The sequence below is a fragment of the Leopardus geoffroyi genome, chromosome A2 (assembly GCF_018350155.1).
Source record: "Leopardus geoffroyi isolate Oge1 chromosome A2, O.geoffroyi_Oge1_pat1.0, whole genome shotgun sequence".
Classification (NCBI taxonomy): Eukaryota; Metazoa; Chordata; class Mammalia; order Carnivora; family Felidae; genus Leopardus; species Leopardus geoffroyi.
In genome coordinates, this window is record NC_059331.1 from 5,211,695 (window position 1) to 5,225,948 (window position 14,254).

A 14,254-nucleotide genomic window follows, 5' to 3' on the forward strand; every position below is an offset into this window, starting at 1 on the left:
TTTGTGAAGTGGTCCCTGTCGAACCCCCATCTACCTACTGAAAACACTTCACCCCACAGTGAGCTTAACTTTCCTTTCTGATAGAGACCCATGAAGGCATCAACCTTCTAGCAAGTCAAGCCCGTCCCCCAAATCCACCTCCGGAGGAGTGGGCTCTCGTATATATATATTATATGTATATAGTATATATAAGCAGTATATAGTATATTTAATATATATAGCATATATTTAAAAAAATTTTAATGTTTATTTATTTTTGAGACAAAGAGCATGAACAAGGGAGGGGCAGAGAGAGAGGGAGACACAGAATCTGAAGCAGGCTCCAGGCTCCGAGCTGTCAGCACAGAGCCTGACGCGGGGCTCAAACTCACAGACCTTGAGATCATCACCTGAGCCTCAATTCCACCAACTGAGCCACCCAGGAGCCCCTATATAGCGTATATTATATACGGTACCTATAGTCACCCATTCATCACCGGGCAAGATTGGGCTCAGATTGAGGAATGTTGATGCAGGAACATTTACAGGGACTTTATTACATTGGCCATGGCCAACTCGGTTGTAGAGGCATCTCTGGTATCCAAGACCTTTCTCTCCATCCTCGCACATTGAAATATTACATCTCCCTCCATTCCCTCCCAGACATACCCGCATCTTCTTGTGGGTCATCTTGAGGTGACTCTTCAAGTTGGTCATACTGAACCCGTTTGACCAGAGCCTTTACGTTTTCAGCCAAAGCAGACGTTTGAGAGTCCTGTCTGTGTTTCCTGGGACACAGATATGGAGGGTGGCAGGTGGATACCCTCTGGCTGTAAGATCCACGAAGTTTCTGAGATGTATACTACGTGCAGCTGTCATCACATGATGAACCTGGCCGTCATCATGGCTTCTGGGGAGCTCACGGTCAGTACCGATTCTCTGTGTTCTAGCTCTCCAAATCCAAGGGGAAAATATTGAACGAACACCCGTTGCGTGTCTCCCATGGCCTTGGGTGTTGTGGGACGGCGTCATGGGGGACAGGCAGGGTGTGCAATGCCTCTGCCCTTGGAGAATTCATAGTTTGGCTGGGAAGCCGTGACATTCACACATGAAAGGAGAAATGACCCTGAACAGGTTAATAATGACAGATCCCATTTACAGAGCCTATCCTGTGTTGGACCCTTTATTTTCAGTTAAATGTTTTCAGGCCATTTTACAGGATGGAGGCTGAGGTTCCTTAGCCCACTTACTCAGAAATCTAAGTGGCTGGGGATGAGACCTGAACCCAGGACAGTCTCCTTCCACAAAACTAAGTAAATGGTGTGAGAAGTTGTGCTAGAGGAATCCAGAAGTGTGTCCGTGAGAGCTGGTGATGGGTCAGAGTGGGGACGGGTGAAGTGAGCCTTGGTGAGTGGGCAGACGCAGTGGAGGGGGAGGACATAGAGGGCATTTGTGTGCTTCCTGCATAGCTGTGAGCACTTGAAGTATTTTCATTTAGTATCGCTTAGCGTATTCATTGGTATCCTCTCTTAACAGATGAGGGAGCTGAGGCACAGAGTAGCCACGTGTCTTTCCCAAGCTGGTACAGCTAGCAGCTGTCAAAAGTACAGTCCGTTCTCTTAACCACCACAAAACAAAGTAACAAAGTAACAAAGTCATAGGGACTAGCTCCGGAGATGGTGTGCTTTGGCACATCTTTAACACAGAAGGAACTCAGCATTTTTAAATCAGTCATGCGTAATGGCACAGGGGAAGGACCCGGCTTGCCCTGTCTACTCGCAGAAATTGGGGCATCTCAGAACGCCTGGATGGCAGGCCTGGTTCAGTGCAGGAAACGGTAATCACTCTAGCTATTTCAAGTAGGGAACAGGATGCCCACAAAATCACAGGGAGGGTTGGAGGCGTTGAAGTCAGGGGTTGCCACTTGGGGCTTAGCTCCAAGATCAGCCCTCTGCAGCTGTAATCCAGAGGTCAGAAATTGCTGCTGTCGGATCACCCCACCTCCACACAATTGAAGAAGGGACAGCTAGAACGTGGAGTCCAGCCATAGCTTGCTCCTGTCTAGAAGGCTGGTGTCTGCCTCCATTCTGCCTTCCAAAATTTTCATGCATACATCTCATTGGAAAACCTAAGGAACATCCAGGACCCTACCCGCAGGACATTATGGGAAATGTAGTTTATAGACATCCTGCCCTAATGTGACAGGGGGTGGGGCACAGGACAGGAGTGGGAATGGGTGTTGATGGATGCCAAAGGATGATGATGGACAATATCTCGGTCACTCTGAGTGTCAGAAGGAGAAAAGGTCCCCGAGCCCTTTCTGCTCTGGTCAGGAGTCTGGATAATTCTTTTTTTCTGCCTGGAGGGATGTCGACCCTTCTGTGAATGATGTATCTGCTTCCTGACAGACGGAGTTACCCTTGCACATCATTAGCCACGTGGGTTTGATCATCTCCCTGGTGTGTCTCGTCTTGGCCATCGCCACCTTCCTGCTGTGTCGTGCCATTCACAACCACAACACCTACCTCCACCTGCACCTCTGCGTGTGCCTCTTCTTGGCCAAGACTCTCTTCCTCACCGGTGTAGACAAGACTGACAACCAGGTCTCACATCCCTCAGGCTGTGTCCTCGCCCAGCCCCACCATCTCCATATCTGCCCCTGCTCATCCTACCCAATAATCTCTATGCTAGGTCCCATCTCAGGACCTTTGCACGTGCTATACCCTCTTTTTTATTTATTTATTTATTTTTTTTCAACGTTTATTTATTTTTGGGACAGAGAGAGACAGAGCATGAACGGGGGAGGGGCAGAGAGAGAGGGAGACACAGAATCGGAAACAGGCTCCAGGCTCTGAGCCATCAGCCCAGAGCCCGACGCGGGGCTCAAACTCACGGACCGCGAGATCGTGACCTGGCTGAAGTCGGACGCTTAACCAGGCGCCCCTTTTTTTTTTTTTTTTTTACCCTCTTTTGATAATACTTATTCCCCAATTCTTTACCTGGTTTACTCATTCTTCTGATAGGTGTCAGTTTAAAATCATTTCCCTGGTCATGTTATATATTGTGGTGGTCTCTCCTATTACTGTTTAAACTGGTTCTTACGTTGGATGATTCTTACTCCTAGGGTACACTCAGAAATACCTAGAGACATTATCGGTGGTTATCCCTGGGAGAGGGTGCTACTGACATCCAGTGGAGACTAGGGATGCTTCCAAACACCCTACAGTCCACAGAACAGCCCCCATGAAAGAAAATAATCTGGCAATAGTGTTACAAATGTCAACAATACCACATCTGAGAAACTCTATCCCTTATCAGTCTATTTTGCTCTCTTTCCCAGCTTTTATTTGAAACCATATTGATTATTTGTTGATTTACTTGCTGTATATTCCTCCCCCCGCCACCCAACACACACATAGTAGACTGTGAACCCATGAGAGCAAGACCTTTGGCCAATTTACTCCTTATAGCTATACCAGAAACGTAGTAGGTTCTTAGGGTTTTTCCAGAAGGAGCACTATTGACATTTTGGCTGGGGTGATCATTCTTTGTGCAGTTTACTGTCACATGTTTAGCGTCCCAGACCCCTTGAGAACTCAATGCTAGTACCACACATCCCTCCCATCATTTGACCAGGAGCGAGCAAACTTTTTCTGTTTTAAAGAAGCAGGCATAAATATTTTTCGCTTTGCAGATCCTAGGGTCTCTGTCACAGCCACTCAACTTTGCTGTTTTAGCATGAAAACTGCCATAGAAAATACAGAAATGGATATGGCTTTGTGCCAGTGAAACATGATTTACAAAACAGGCAGCCAGCCTGATGGCTACGGTGTGCTGACCCCCGCACTCAATATCTTCAGACATCCTCTGAAGTAGGGCGATCAGCTATCTGTTCTCAAAACTCTCCCGGTTTTAACACTGAAAAGTCCCATGTCCTGGGAGACACCAGTCCCAGGCAAACCCTACCAAAGGGATGAATGGCCACCCTCCCAAAGGGATGAATGAGCAGGCTGTACTTGGGAATTCCAATCAAAGTAGCACCCCCGCCCTGTCATCTGAACCTGCTCCTTGGAGGGGGCGGGGGTCCTGAGTGGGTGTGCCTCTCTTCTCCAGACGGGCTGTGCCATCATTGCAGGCTTCCTGCACTACCTTTTCCTCGCCTGCTTCTTCTGGATGCTGGTGGAGGCTGTGATGCTCTTTCTTATGGTCAGGAACCTGAAGGTGATGAATTACTTCAGCTCTCGCAACATCAAGATGTGGTACCTCTGTGCCTTTGGCTACGGGCTCCCAGGGCTGGTGGTGGCTGTCTCAGCCGGTGTGCAACCACAGGGTTACGGGATGCCTAATCGGTAAGTCGTATCCTTCTCTCTCCCTGAAGACCCTGCTGTCATGGTTCACGATGATAATTACATGAACAACAAGAAAAGCAGTAGCATTAGTGGTAGTTGTGTCTACCATTTATTGAGCTCTTTATGCTTTGTGGGTCTCAGGGCTGCCGTGTCCAGTAGCACAACTTGCACACTGCACAAATCCAGGAGCCACCGTTTGCACTATAGAACAGGTGAACGGTGGTGGTGTAAACAATGAAACTCAGTTGTACAGTTTAAAAATCATGGATTCTGGAGCCAACCTGCTTGAGTTTGAATCCTGGTTCCACCACCTTCTAGCTGGGCTACCTTGGGTGAGTTACTTAACCTCTGTAGGCTTCCATTTCCTCATCCATACAATAGAAGCTAACAGCAGCGCCTACATCATAGTGTTGTGAGGGTTAAATGAGTTATTATCTGCAAAACATTTAGAATGGTGTTTGTCACAGGGCTGCGTGCGAGATGATTTGGGGTAGTATGCTGGTAAGTATAATTTAAAAAATATTTTTGTATTTATCTTATGGGGCATCAGGGGGAAAAAATGCCAGCATGCCAGCCACACTCATGATATAGACATGAGTCCATTTGTAAGTTTTAAAAAAATGAACCAACTTTTAAAATCAGGTAAATGACACGATAAGCGGTATGTGGCTAGGGCAGAGACTAAGTCACTGCGTCATATGACAGACCCTTGAGATAGCAGTGCTGTTCTAATTTACAGATGAGGAAAGTGAAGCTTTCTTGCCATTACACTGATAAAGGGCAGCGTGAGGACCTAAATCTAGGTCTTTGCAATCCCAGGGCCCGCACTCATCACCTTGTGTTATAGGCATTGCTGAATTGTGGTCAGGGGACTAAATATTCAGCTTTCCTCCCTGCCTACTACTGATGGTTTATAGGTGAGGCCATGAGATAAGGGGTGAGGGAAAGGAATTCATAGTAAGTAAGCACTCATCAAATCTAAATCCTGTAAGCTTTACAAACATGTATTATCTCTGGTACTTCTCAACAGAAATCCTATGTGCGAGGACTAAGAGTCTCCATTGCATACAGTGTAAATAATGTCCCCCAGATTTGTGCAGTGTGCAACCTGTGCTGCTGCACATGGTGGTACATAAAGTAACAGCTTAATAAATGGTAGCTTCCGAGAAAATAGAGGCTCAGCGCAGTTGCCCAGGGTCACACAGCTAATAAATGTCCAAGCTGGGTTCGGATCTGACTGCCTTGTCAGGGGATGGTGGTGACAGTGCAAGGCCACCATGATGAAGTGCCTGATGTTGATGTGGGTAATATAAGCCCTGACACAGACCAGAGAAGGATGATAGTATATGGGAGTGGGAAGGTTCATGGAAGGCTTTCTGGAGGATGTGGAATTTGAATGAGCCTTAAGCTCTATTGAAATGTACATAGGCAAAGAGGAAAGGTCGTGGCAACATAGGTGAGGGCAATAGCTTGCCCAAGGGAGGGCTTAAGGTGTGTTTGGAGAGCAGATGGATAAGACTGAAAGATGGGGGTGAGTGGGGGAGGGGCATGGAATTTGGAGAATACCTTCTAGCTGGTGGGAACCACAGAACGTTTTGGAAGACAGGAGTAGTATTGAGAAGGATTTGAGATGACCTTAGGAAGATGCACCGGGGAGTGGGGCGAGAGAAGGAGCAAACATGGGGTGCATCATTCAGAGCAGGTGCAGCTGGGGGTAACAGGCTCCATCCCAGTGGGTATGGGCATGTGCCTCCAAAATCCCACCCAGGGGGCATATTTATACATCTCTGTCGCAGCAGCCATTGGTCGAGGGCCGCTCCCAGGAGAACTAATTCTCCAGGGTTTTCAGTCTGATGCCTCCAGGAGGAGTTGCAGAAGCTCATAAGGGAATTGGCTGTTATTTACTGAAGCTGTTGTTCCTGAAACAGCAGAGACGGCTTCTTCTGTGCAATCTCCACCTTTTTTATTGCTACGACTTGGAGACTCACGTTCCGGGGAGAGAACATCTGGTTGGCCCACCTTGATTATTTTCCTTCTCTTGTGGGGGCAAGGCACACTTCCGCTGAAGGGATATTGGGGTGCGGTTCCTGAATGCGGGTGAAATGGTTGTCAGATGGTAAAAACAGCAAAAATCTACCAGAGGCCTGAAGGAAAGAGGCAATGCCTTCTCTCCCTCCTAGTCCTTCCTCCCTTCATTTAAGAAGTAATTATGGAATGCCTCATCCATGCCAGGCTTTGCACTGAGTGCTGGGTATTTGGAGACAAACAAAAGCTCGAGGTCCAGATTCTCATACAGCTCATAGTCTGGAAAGGTGGAGAGGGACAATTTTCAAGGAAACAAACACCACCATGATTTATGATACCGAGAGATGCTATAAAAAAAAGAAAAGCATTATGCTCTGCTAGAAAAATGATGGGTAGGGAGGGTCCCAAGCGGCTTTTCAGAGGAGATGACATTAGAGCTGAGATTTGAACGACCCAGGTGTGCCAGTAAAGAGGTCTGAACAGAAGGGAAGAGGTTGCAAAGGTTACAGGCTGAGGGCGAGCTCTACTCTGGACACCGCGTGAACACTTCAGGAACGTTTGCCCAGGAGGAAGGTCTGACAGCAGACGTGGGCCAAAGAAAACTGAACTGTCCCCCGCCCCGTCATGAGAGCATCTCAGGGTCGGCTGCCTATAATATCCTCCATTAGTGGATTGGTTGGGGCCTGAGTAACTGTAGGGTCGAGAACTAAACAGTCACCGACTCCTGTTTCTCTTGGTAGCTGTTGGCTGAACACAGAGACAGGGTTCGTCTGGAGTTTCCTGGGACCAGTCTGTGCCATCATCCTGGTAAGCAAATTGCTTGGTGCAGGGTGTTCGGGAGCAGAAACAAGGAAACCCGAGGAACCAAGAAGTGCCAGTGAATGTTGCCTATAGCTGAGGTCAAACATTCTCCCTTCTGGTCCCTGGTTCTTGAGATTTCCAACTTAGAGTGCAATTTCTTTGACTTGTGATTTTTTTTTCTTTCCTCTGCCAACATGCAAATCCCCTGGAGGGGAACACAATCTTATCTGTCTTTTGTGTTTCAGAAAGAATGGGTCTATTGATGTCTTCTGGGGATAGATGTTGAATGAGAGAAAAGGAAGGAAGGAAATGGAGAGAAATTGGTTGGGGGGGGGGGTGAGAAGAAAACAGTGGGATGGAAGGAAGGGAAGCCTAGAGATTTTTTTCAGCTTTTTTCAGCTTTATTGAGATATAACTGACAAATAAAAATTGTGTATCACAAACATAGTATCCACAGTATCACAACTGGGTGGCTTAGAACAACAGAATTTGGCATCCTCCAGGAAGACTTCCATGAACGTTCCCACTCCAGTTTTGGAGGCTGGGAGTGTAAAATCAATCGGTTGGCAGGGCTATGTCCCCTCTGGAAGCCCAGGAGAAGGATCTGTTCCAGTCTTATTTTCTCTATTTTTTATTTTGTGTGACACAGGGGGCAGGGGGAGAGGCGAAGGGCTGGGGGTGGAGAGAGACAGAGGGAGAGAGAATCCCAAGCAGGCTCCACACTCAGCATAGAGCCTGATGTGGGGCTCAATCCCACGACCCTGGGATCACGACCTCAGCCTAAATCAAGAGTCAGTAGCTCAACCAACTGAGCCACCCAGGTGCCCCTCCATTCCAGTCTTCTGACCAAGAGACTGATAGACTCAGGAGTCCCTTGGCTTATAGATGTTTGGCTTTCTCTATGCATGTCTGCCTCTGTGTCCAAATCTGCCTGTTTAATAAGGTTATGTGGGATTAGGGTCTGCTCTAATGAGCTTATTTTAATTTGATCACCTCTGGTAAAGACCCTATCTCCAAATAAGATCACATTCTGAGCTCCTGGGGATTAGGTCTTCAACGGTTCAACCCAAACAAGGCACTGATCTTGATTCTAACTTCCCATTTGCCTCCATATGGGATGGAAACCAGGGGAGATCACCCAAATGAGAACAAGTAAAGGCTCCCTATTGCTATAGTAAGGGAGTTGGCCACCATCACTTGTAGTGAGTAGAGACTCAGAAGCAGGGAGAGGAGCGGGGAGGCTTTTTCGGGGGAAAAAAGAAGGCTTCCGGTGTGCCTGGTTGGAGGCTGGAGGCCTTGGGACTCTATAGGCAGGCTAACTCAAAGCAGGACGTCCTATGCGAATGCTTAGGGGGAGCATATTGGCTTTTTCCTTTGGGTCCTATGTTGGAAATGAGGGCAGAAGTTAGGGAGGCTGTGAGCCAACAATCAACAGCTGGCTGTTTAGGGTTGATTGCCGTAGGGCTTATTACTTGGCTTCCTGGAGTGATTGTTTTTGACGGGTGGTCTGGCCATTGCCCATTTGTACACACCCAACATCTCGGTCCTTTCTGCTTGACTCTGTAGATCAATTCCATCCTCCTGACTTGCACGTTGTGTATCCTGAGGCAGAAGCTTTCCAGTGTCAATGCTGAAGTCTCCACGCTCAAAGACACCAGGTACAGTCCTTCCTTCCCCTCCTCTCTCTCAGTCTCCTTCATTCTTCCCACAAACATTCCCTCAGTACCTTTTGTGTGCTTAGTCCTGTGCCCAGGACAGAACAGCACAGTTTCTAGATCTGGGGTCTCAGACACCAGGTCTGCCACTTACAAGCTGTGTGACCTTAGGCAAGTTACACAACCTCTCTGAAACTGTTTCCTCATCTGTATACTGGGGATATTAACATTGCCCACTTAATGTGGCTTATGAAGCATTAATACAGTTACTAGGAAGGGTGAGTATTTCATATATTGTAACCATTAATACATTTTCTAATTCATTTACTGCACATAACTATATGTGTATATTTACAAAAATAGAAGCATACTATCTACTCAATTTTTACGGCCATTTTTTCTCTTAATGTCATGAATATTTTTTCTATTTAGAAATTCTTTGACAACATCTTTCTCATTTTTTGTAAAGCATTTCAATGTAATAATGCAGCACAACTTATTTAAATCATGCCTTATTCATGGACATTCACGTTGTTACTGTTTTTTTTTTGAGGGGGGAAGGGGAGGGCAATTATAAACAGTGTGGTCTCAAATACCCTTGTAGATAGATCTTTTTCCACATCTGTGGTTATTTGATCATAACAGTAGGCATGAAATTGCCTGAGTTAAAGGGCAGGTTGGATTGTCATACTTTTAGTATATATTGCAAGTTGTTTTCTAGAAAATTTGTTTCCATTTGCAGGAGTGCTTGCTTACCTACAGCTTAGCCAACACTGGGGTTTATCATTTTTGTTGTGATGTTTTGCTGATATAATAGTGAAATATACTATCCTATTATTTTAGTTCTGTCTATATTACAGATGTGGGACATTTTCATAATCTTGTAGACTATTTGTGTCTTTAACTTCATCACTCAACTAATCTTCACTTTAAGAACCTACCAAAGTCAGGGGCATCTGGGTGGCTCAGTCAGTTAAGTGTCTGACTTCATCTCCGGTCATGATCTCATGGTTCATGAGTTTGAGCCCCACATTTGGCTCTCCGCTCTCAGTGCAGAGCCTGCTTTGGATCCTGTCTCCCCCTGTCTCTGCCCCTCCCCAGCTTGTATGCACTCTCTCTGTCAGAAATAAATAAACATTAAAAAAAAAAGAACCTACCAAAGTCAAACATTGTCTAGGTTTTATTGTCAGGAACCTTATAGATGTCCTTTGCTTGTTTTCCTGTCCAGTCCCTCATCCATCTTAAAATTTGAATATTAAATATTTTTAAATTTTAAATTTTAAATATTTAAAAGTTGATACAGAAAGTTGAAAACAAAGTTAATACATGCAATGGTAAGAAAAATTAATCAGTACTAAAGAGAATACATGGGAAATAATTCTCTCTTCCCAGATCTCTCCCACCCTAAGCAGCCATCATCACTTGAATTGAGCTTCCTTCTAGAATATTCTATACTTACACATCCACATTCTGATTACATAAATGATAGGATATTATACATATCATTCTGAACTTTTTTTTTCCCCTACATAATAGGTAGCTGATTTCATCTCAATACTTGTGTAAAAACTAACAAAAAATGGTTTTTTGCCAGACACTGCTGTAAGCATCCTTAGAGACTTATCATCTTATTTAATCTGTAGAACAATTAATACCACCCTGTAGGTACTGTATTATTATCTCTATACCAACTTGAAGAAACTGAGGCACAAATCCACAGGTGTTCAGAGCCTGTACCCTTACGCCCTATAGTATATGGTCACTCTCATTTAAAAAAATGATTTTAGGGGCGCCTGGGTGGCGCAGTCGGTTAAGCATCCGACTTCAGCCAGGTCACGATCTCGCGGTCTGGGAGTTCGAGCCCCGCGTCAGGCTCTGGGCTGATGGCTCGGAGCCTGGAGCCTGTTTCCGATTCTGTGTCTCCCTCTCTCTCTGCCCCTCCCCCGTTCATGCTCTGTCTCTCTCTGTCCCAAAAATAAATAAACGTTGAAAAAAAAAATTAAAAAATGATTTTATAATTTGCTTTTAGTCTCTATAGATTTGCCTAGTCTGCATATTTCCTACAAATGGAAGCATATACTCTGTGTCCTTGTACGTCTGACTTCTTCCACTGAGCATAATGTCTTCAAGTTTCGTCCACATTGTAGCAGGTTATCAGCCGTCATTCCTTCTTATGGCTAATATTGTACTGTATGGACGGACCATGTTTTGCTTTATCCATTCATCCACAGATGAACCTTTGGGTTGCTTTAGTTGGGGGAAGAGTGGGGTGGGGAACGAATGCTTCATAGGTGTAGGTTTCTTTTCAGGGCGATAAAACTGTCTTAGAACTGGGCGGTGATGATGTTTCTACAGCATTGTGAATGTGCCGAATCCCACTGAATCACACACTTTAAATGGTTAAAATAGTGCATTTTATGTTATGTGAGTTTTTCTCCAAGAAGAATGTCATCGTATTTCATACTTATGGCGTCACCATTCCCCAGCTCTTGGACCTGCGGGTCCTCCAAGCATTCGATCGCTCCAAACAATATTGCATTATACATACATCCACACATCTTTGTGCATTGTGTACCTGTAGGCCAGCTGCCTTTTAAATACCAATAGGATTCGATTTCCCTGCCTCTGGGCTTGCAGACTCTACCCCACGTTTGTTCCCACCCAGGTGGCGGGTGATATGGTGGCAGCCTGGTCCATGAGGACAACAGCCACTTCCAGGAAGCTTATCCTCTGCAAGTCTCTCCCCCCAGGTTACTGACGGTCAAGGCGTTTGCCCAGCTCTTCATCCTGGGGTGCTCCTGGGTGTTGGGCATTTTCCAGATTGGATCCATGGCCAGTATCATGGCCTACCTGTTCACCATCATCAACAGCCTGCAGGGGACCTTTATCTTCATCATTCACTGTCTGCTCAACCGCCAGGTACAGCACTGCCCTTCCTGAGCCCGTCCTTCTGGGGAACACACCTGTGTCAGCCACGTGCCTGCATCTAGGAATAACTCATCTCCTTGTGACCTGTCTCTTCCTCCAGGTGCGGGAAGAATACAGGAAGTGCATTACCAGGAAGATGAAACGTAGCCCTGAGTCCCAGACCTCAGGGATGTTACTGTCCTCTGTCCCCTCCACCTCTAAATCGGTGAGAGTGTGCTTTATGCAGCTTCCGTTCGAATGGAATCGCCACTTCTTAGCAATACCAGTACTGTGCACGGAGAACCTGCTGTGAGCTGTGTGTCCACGTATATCTGCACATTCGATAAAGTGTGGGGTTCAAGAGTTGGGGTCCAGGAGCCAGGCAGCCTGGGCTCAAATCCCAGCTTTGCCCCATGGTAGCTGTGTGAACTGAAGAAGATAAAATGACTTATGTAGATATAAGATGAGAATACATTAAGGATTTTATTCTACTCATTAATCAGTGAGGAAGTGAGGCAGATGTTAAACTGGCTCAAAAGAAAATTCACAGAACATACATACATATGATGTAACGTATATTATGTATTATGTAATAGGTATCATATATATCTCATATATTGCATACATTATAGATAGTATACATTATATATATATATATTTACATAATACTTACATATACGTATATATAATGTATTTATATATATATGTGTGTGTGTGTATATATATATATATATACATATATATATATATTACATAAAACAGACATAGGTCTGTTCCTTGCATTCTTTTTTGAACCAGTTATAACATCTTGTCGATAATTTTATAGGGGCGCCTGGGTGGCTCAGTCGGTTAAGCGGCCGACTTCGGCTCAGGTCGTGATCTCGGTCCGTGAGTTCGAGCCCCGCGTCGGGCTCTGTGCTGCCAGCTCAGAGCCTGGAGCCTGTTTCAGATTCTGTGTCTTCCTCTCTCTGACCCTCTCCTGTTCATGCTCTGTCTCTCCCTGTCTCAAAAATAAATAAAGTGTTAAAAAAAATTTAAAAATAAAAAATAAATAAAAAATAAAAAAAATTTAAAAAAGATAATTTTATATATAATCACAAATATAAATAGAATTATACATATAATTATAAAGTTATATATTATATAATTATACAGTTATATACAATATGTAAAATTTCATATTATATAGTATGAAAGCGAATTATTTAAATGTATGGATTACATGACTTACACTACGCATATTTAATTTCAGAAACATTGAAATGAATGTGCAAATGGAAGCAAGAGTGATTTTTACACATAATTCCACATGATTTTGCATTGCTATCATTGATTTAAAATCTACAGAGTTGTAAAATTACACTTTACACAATATCTCTCCTATCCCCCATTACAATTTTTTATTTTTTTCACTGATTTATTCCAAGAACAAGTAACTAAGATTCAATGGCTTAATTAAATAGGAAAAAAAAAACTCTTTTTTTTTTTTTTTTTTTTTTTTTTTGCAAGAATAGAAGCCCAGAGTTAGGTGTTGCTGATATTGGTTATGTTGCTCAGGGGTGTTGGAAAGGATCTAGGTTTTCTCTACTTTTGCATTCCACTATGAGCTTGTTGACTTTTCATCAAATGATTTTCATGGTTGTAAGATGGTTGCCATAGCTCCGGACATCACGACCACGTTGAAGGCAAGAAGAGGGGTAGGGAGAAGCCACAAACTCTCCTTCCACAGGAAATAAAACCTTTCCCAGAAACCCCTCATTGGGCATCCCTTCTACTAATTGGTCAGAACTGTATCACCTGACCATACATACTTACAGAGAAATTTGACAAAGCAAGTATTTGGCTTTCTTGCTTCTAGAGTGGAAGCTATTAATGGTGAAGAGGTTGAGAATAGCTTTAGAGTTTGCCATCAGTGCCTGCCACGCTAGAGACTGCCCTGTTAAAGTTTTAATGTTTATCTTTCTAGTGTTTGTTTCCATATTTCTCTCTCTGTATTTATAAGACCCAAGTATTTCTAAAACCCTTAGACTCACATTGTACTCGTCCTGCTGCTGATTCTAATTCTGATTTCTCTCTCATAGGGCTAAAGGTCTTTCTTACTGCCAGCATGCTATGAAGCAACATTTGAGGAAAGCAGATACCTACGGGAGCCTTCTCTGAAATCTCTTCCCGGCTTAATGTGCAGATGTGGGATCCTGCCAGCCCCAGAACTCTCTGGGAAGCAAGAATTTCTGTTTCAGATTATCAGTTCTGCTCTTTGAGTTCCCAGAGTTTTGTGGAAGCAACAGATCCCAGTGCAATGGCATGACCAAGATTATCGGGCTACCGTTTTGGTTTCTCCTAAATTCATTGTTGTATGGCTCCAAGTGTGCTTCTCCCGCACTCATCATGTGCCTGACACAGAGCAGCCCTCAATAAATTATTTGTCATATGACTGACCGACTTAGCCTTTGACAAAGATTCCTGCTGCTCTTAAAGAAACAGTCAGTGTCACGGTAATGGTGGCCCCGGGGTATGAATAAAACACTTAGACCTATA

General features: G+C 44.5%; 1 protein-coding gene across 1 annotated transcript in view; it reads left to right on the plus strand.

Annotated features, from left to right (window-relative positions):
• Positions 1-14,254, plus strand: part of ADGRE1 (adhesion G protein-coupled receptor E1) — a 53,085-nt gene extending 38,831 nt beyond the window's left edge. The window contains exons 14-21 of the mRNA XM_045491780.1: positions 733-903; positions 2,388-2,582; positions 4,093-4,328; positions 7,094-7,160; positions 8,721-8,812; positions 11,560-11,728; positions 11,838-11,942; positions 13,798-14,254. Coding sequence (XP_045347736.1) covers positions 733-903; positions 2,388-2,582; positions 4,093-4,328; positions 7,094-7,160; positions 8,721-8,812; positions 11,560-11,728; positions 11,838-11,942; positions 13,798-13,803 — 1,041 coding nt within the window. The 3' untranslated portion in view covers positions 13,804-14,254. The remainder of the gene's footprint in view (positions 1-732; positions 904-2,387; positions 2,583-4,092; positions 4,329-7,093; positions 7,161-8,720; positions 8,813-11,559; positions 11,729-11,837; positions 11,943-13,797) is intronic.